Below are 5,000 nucleotides of genomic sequence, written 5' to 3' on the forward strand. Positions count from 1 at the left end.
TTGAAATAAAGGTCAACATTCCATAAGCCTTCCTGACTCCCTGCTGTACCCTCTGTGCTGGCTTTCACACAAATCCCAGCTCCCCCGACCCCCTCCCCCAAGTCCTCTACACCGTGTTATCTCAAATTCTCCAGCATCTGCAGTTTCTATTATCTCTGCCCCCAAGTCCCCTTGTGTTTCAGCTTTCTTCCATTTAAATAATGGATTCTGTTCTTTTGATCTACCATCTAAAATGAACAACTTCAGATTTTCCCACTTATGCTCTATTCCCACTTTTTGCCTCATTGCTTGAACTCTCTCTGTACACTGTGTGCATTCCTCACACAACTTCCCTTTCCACCTATTTTGGTGTTGTATGTAAATGTGACACTCACTTCCTTCCTCCAAGTCATTAATATATATTATAAACAGTTGCAGCCCCACACAGATCCCTGTGGAACGCTGTAAGCGTGAACGTGTGTCTGCATGAGTTAATGTTTGATTGTGTGTGTGTGTTTCACTTTGCGTGTGTGTTTCTGTGTCAGAGATAGTAGGAGCTGCAGATGCTGGAGAATCTGAGATAACAAAGTGTGGAGCTGGATGAACACAGCAGGACAAGCAGCATCAGAGGAGCAGGAAAGCTGACGATTCGGGTCTCGACCCTTCTTCGGAAAAGGAAGGTTTTTCTGAAGAAGGGTCTAGGCCTGAAACATCAGCTTTTGTGCTCCTCTGATGCTGCTTGGCCTGCTGTGTTCATCCAGCTCCACACCTTGTTATTCTCGGTGTGTGTGTGTTTCACTTTGTGTGTGAGTGTGAATGTTTGTTTAGTGGTGAATGTGCCTGAGTGTGTGTATATGAGTGTTTGTTAGTGCGTTCATATGAGTGGGTGAGTGTGTGTTTGTGGGTGCAAGCATATATCTGAGTGTGTGAGTGAATATTTGTGCGATACTTGGGAGTGTTTGTGTGGGTGAAGGCAGATGAATAAGTGAGTGTGTGAAAGAGTGTGTGACAAAGTGAGCATGGATTGGAGAGTATGTGCATGTTGTACACGTGATCGTGTGCATGAATGTGTATGCCTGAGTGAGAGCTGTGTGTGTGTACCAGGGTGCAGATGGGGTGAGCCATTGAGAGTGTGTGTGTCTGAGTCTCTGTGTGTGCATTTTGATGCCGACATTTGAGAGATAATATTAGTGTGGGTACCAGTGCATCCGTGTCTGGCTCTGCGTGCATTAGTGTCGGAACATTTCAGTGCGTGTGCGTGTGAGAGTCTGTGTGGAAAATTGCACCTGTTTGTGTGTTTGTGCAAGGCAATGTTTGCATGTTTCGATTTGTGTGCGCTCATGATTGTGTGAGGGAGTGTGACCTCATGTGGGAGTGTGTGTGTGTGTCTGCACTGAAATGTGTGTGAGTGGGAATGTGAGTCAGTACGAGTGCGTGAGTGTAAGTGTGTGTGATGAGTGTGAGAGAAAACGTACAACAGGATAAGCGAGTGTACATGTAAATGCAAGTGAGTGTGAATGACTGCATGTGTGTGTCAGGGTGAGTGTGAATGAGTGCACGCGTGTGTGTCTGACTGTTGTGTGTGTGTGTGTGCGCCTGGGTGTGTGTGAGTGAGTGTTAGTGTCTTTGAGTGCATATGTTTGTGAGGGTCTGTGGGTGAGTGTGTGTGTTTGTGTGTGAGTGTCTGTGGGTGAGTGTGTGTGTTTGTGTGAGTGTGTGTGTGAGTGAGTGTATGTGTCTGTGAGTAGCTGAGTGTGAGTGTGACAGTGTGTATGTGAGTGTGTGTGTGTGAGTGTGTGTGTGTGTGTGTGAGAGAGAGTGTGTGAGTGTGTGTGTAGGTGTGTGTGAGTGTGTGTGTGTCTGTGTGAGAGAGAGTGTGTGTGAGTGTATGCGCGTGTGAGTGAGTGTGAGAGCGGTTGTGTGTGAGTGAGTATGTGTAGGTATGAGTGTGTGTTTGAGTGTGTTTGTGTATGTGAGTGTGAGTGTTTGTGTATGTGAGTGTATGCGTGTGTGACTGAGTGTGTGTGTGTATGTAAGTGTGAGTGAGTGAGTGTGTGTGAGTGAGTGTGTGTGAGTGAGTGTGAGTGTGTGTGTGGATGTGTGTGAGTGAGTGTATGTGTGTGTGAATGAGTGAGTGTGAGTGTGCGTGAGTGAGTGTGAGTGTGAGTGTCCGTGAGTGTGAGCGTGTAAGTCCGCCCCACACATTCCTGATGCCACTCTCGCAGACAGCAGTGAAGACACACGCGCTACATGACAATTATCAGTTTATTTCACATTGCAACAGAAAGATGACTCAATACTGAATCCAGGTTCACACTCCAGGCCACGCTCCGGCCTGCCGCCATCCTGGGGTCGTGCTGTGCGTGAGCACAAATGTCCGGAGCCAAGGACCGCTCCCGAGGCGGGGGGTGTCGGGAGGGGAGGGCGTGGGGGGGGGGGGGAGGGGGTGCAGGGTCTGTGCCCGGCCGGTATGAGTCACGCCCCTCAGAGCCTCACGGCCACAGTCCTGGCGTCGTACAGAGTCTCTGACTGTCTCTCCCACTGAAAGGGTGCCCCACCATCAGCAACCGACCCCCACACAACGCCACGGGCGTCCTCGCTGAGTCACCAACTCTCCTAGTGGTTGAGGAGGAGGTTGAGGAGAGGGGGAAGGGTCTTGGGGAAGGTTCGGGTGCAGGGTTTCGGATTTTAGCCCGATCTCCTCCCATGCCGTCCCTGCTTCCCCCCTCCCCCCCGATACCCGGGGATTGTGTCACATCTTTATTGGCTAGTACTGCTGTCCCCACCCCAGGTGGCTGGGTGAGTGAGAGCTCCCTGGTCGCACAGCTCCCCGAGGCCCCTGCCCCCCTCCAGCCCCTGCCAGCTGCCCTGCAGGCAGACTTCGAAGCTGAGCGGATCCGGCCCCAGCCCGAACCCCCCGATGTCGAAGCAGGCCAGGCGGCCCTTGCAGAGGGGGCAGCGGTAAGGCTCCTGCCCAGGCAGCGCCCCCTGCCCGTCCCCGGGGGGCGCCACGAACAGCTGCTTGCAGAGGGCGCACTCCAGCGCCCGCTCGCCCTCGTGCATGGGTTGGTGGGCCAGGAGCTGTGCCCAGGACCCGAAGCCCCTCTTGCACATGCCGCACTCGAAGAGGGGGCGCGGGGAGGAGGAGGGGGGAGGAGGGGGGAGGGGGAGAGCGCCCTCCTCCAAGGGAGCGGCGATGCCCGGCTGGCCGGCTTGGGGAGCTGCGGGCACCGGCTTGTCTGCGGAAGCCAGAGGAGGGGCGGCGGCTGCTGCGGCGGTGGAGGGGTCGCGCCCGTGGACGTTCCGGTGCTTGCTGAGCCCCCCGGAGGTGTGGAAGCGGCGCAGGCAGACATGGCACTCGAAGGAGGGCTCCCCGGCGTGCTGCCGCTCGTGGGCCCGCAGCCGGGAGGCGCTGGGGCAGCGCTGCGGGCACAGGCGGCACTGGAAGGTGGCAGCGGGGTCGCGGGGCAGGTGGGTGAGCCGATGCTTGGCCAGGACGCTGGCTGTGTAGAAGCCCTTGGGGCACAGCTGGCAGCGGAAGGGCTTCTCACCCGAGTGGGTGCGGCCGTGGACGCAGAGCTCACTGGAGGTGTAGTACCTCTTGGGGCAGAGCTGGCAGGCGTACGGCTTGATGCCAGTGTGGGTACGCTGGTGTTTGGCCAGGTCGCTGGAGCGGTAGAAGGCCTTGGGGCAGCTGGCACAGCGGAAGGGGCGCTCGCCGGTGTGGGTGCGGCCATGAATGCGCAGCTCGCTGGACGTGTAGAAGCGCTTGTCGCAGACCGGGCAGCCATGCGGCCTCTCCCCGGTGTGGAAGCGCCCGTGGATCTTCAGCTCGCTGCCTGTGTAGAAGCGCTTCTCGCAGACCGGGCAGCCATGCGGCTTCTCCCCAGTGTGCGTGCGCTGGTGCTTCACCAGGTCTCCCGAGCGGTAGAAGGCCCGGCCACAGGTGGAGCAGCAGAAGGGCCTCACGCCGCTGTGCGTCTGCTGGTGCCGGCGGAGGTCACCAGAAGTGTAGAAGCTCTTGCCGCACTGCCCGCAGCCGAAGGGCCTCTCACCGCTGTGGAAGCGCCGGTGCCGGGTCAGGTTGCTCGAAGAGTGGAAGCATTTGGCGCACAGTGGGCACTGGAAGGGCTTCTCCCCGGTGTGGATGCGCTGGTGCTCCAGGAGGTGCCCAAGCCGGCCAAACCGCTTGCCGCAGCTGGAGCAGGCGTGCGGCCTCTCGCCGGTGTGCCACTGCTGGTGCACCCGAAGCTCGCTGGAGGTGTAGAAGCGTTTGCTGCACAGCTGGCAGGGGAAAGGCCTGCGGCCGGTGTGGAAGCGCTGGTGGGCGCTCAGCTCCGGATAGCTGGGGTAGCACCGGCCGCAGACGGCGCACTCAAAGGGCCGGTGGGTGGCATGCCGCGGCCGGTGCAGTGCCAGATGGCTGAGGGTGGCGAACGTCTTGCCGCAGGCGAAGCACTCGAAGGGCCGCTCGCCCGTGTGGGTGCGCAGGTGCCGCTGCAGGTGCGAGGGGCAGGCGAAGCCCTTGCCGCACTCGGGGCAGGGGAAGCGGTTCGGCCGGGGGGGCCTGGCCCCGCCCGTTTGCCCCTCGGCGGGGCGGGTGGCCGGGGCCTGGGCACCCCCCTCTCGCTTTGCCTCCTGCCCCTCCCCGCCACCGCCGGGTGCACGCACAGGCCCGGCCTCCTGCCTTCCTTCTCCTCCTTCTGGCTCTTCGGCTTTGGCTGGCTTCAGGAGATCCTGGAAGTCCTCCTCCTCTCCCAGCTCCTCCTCCTTGACCTTCGACATCCCAGGGAGCAGGAGGGCTCCCTCGTTGTCACAGTTGCCTCCGAGGGTTCCGGGGCACCCGCGGAGAATTTCAAAGCCCCCGGGAGAGCTGACAGGGCTCCCTTGGAAGGGTTCGAGGGCCCCCTGTTGAGGATCGTCCTCGTCTGTGGTCCTCACTTCCTCAGCCTCGATGAGACCCTCATCTCCCTCCTCCTCGTCCTCCTCGTCCTCCTCCTCCTCCTGGCCCTCGGGCCTCA

General features: G+C 58.9%; 1 protein-coding gene across 2 annotated transcripts in view; it reads right to left on the reverse strand.

The window, feature by feature from the left end:
- Positions 1-2,226: 2,226 nt before the first annotated feature.
- Positions 2,227-5,000, reverse strand: part of LOC125449574 (zinc finger protein 345-like) — a 5,221-nt gene continuing 2,447 nt past the window's right edge. For both annotated transcript variants that reach the window (XM_048525393.2, XM_048525392.2), the window contains exon 2: positions 2,227-5,000. This exon is cut by the window's right edge and continues 60 nt beyond it. In XM_048525393.2, coding sequence (XP_048381350.1) covers positions 2,740-5,000 — 2,261 coding nt within the window. In that variant the 3' untranslated portion in view covers positions 2,227-2,739.

This window comes from Stegostoma tigrinum, chromosome 46 (assembly GCF_030684315.1).
Source record: "Stegostoma tigrinum isolate sSteTig4 chromosome 46, sSteTig4.hap1, whole genome shotgun sequence".
Taxonomy (NCBI): Eukaryota; Metazoa; Chordata; class Chondrichthyes; order Orectolobiformes; family Stegostomatidae; genus Stegostoma; species Stegostoma tigrinum.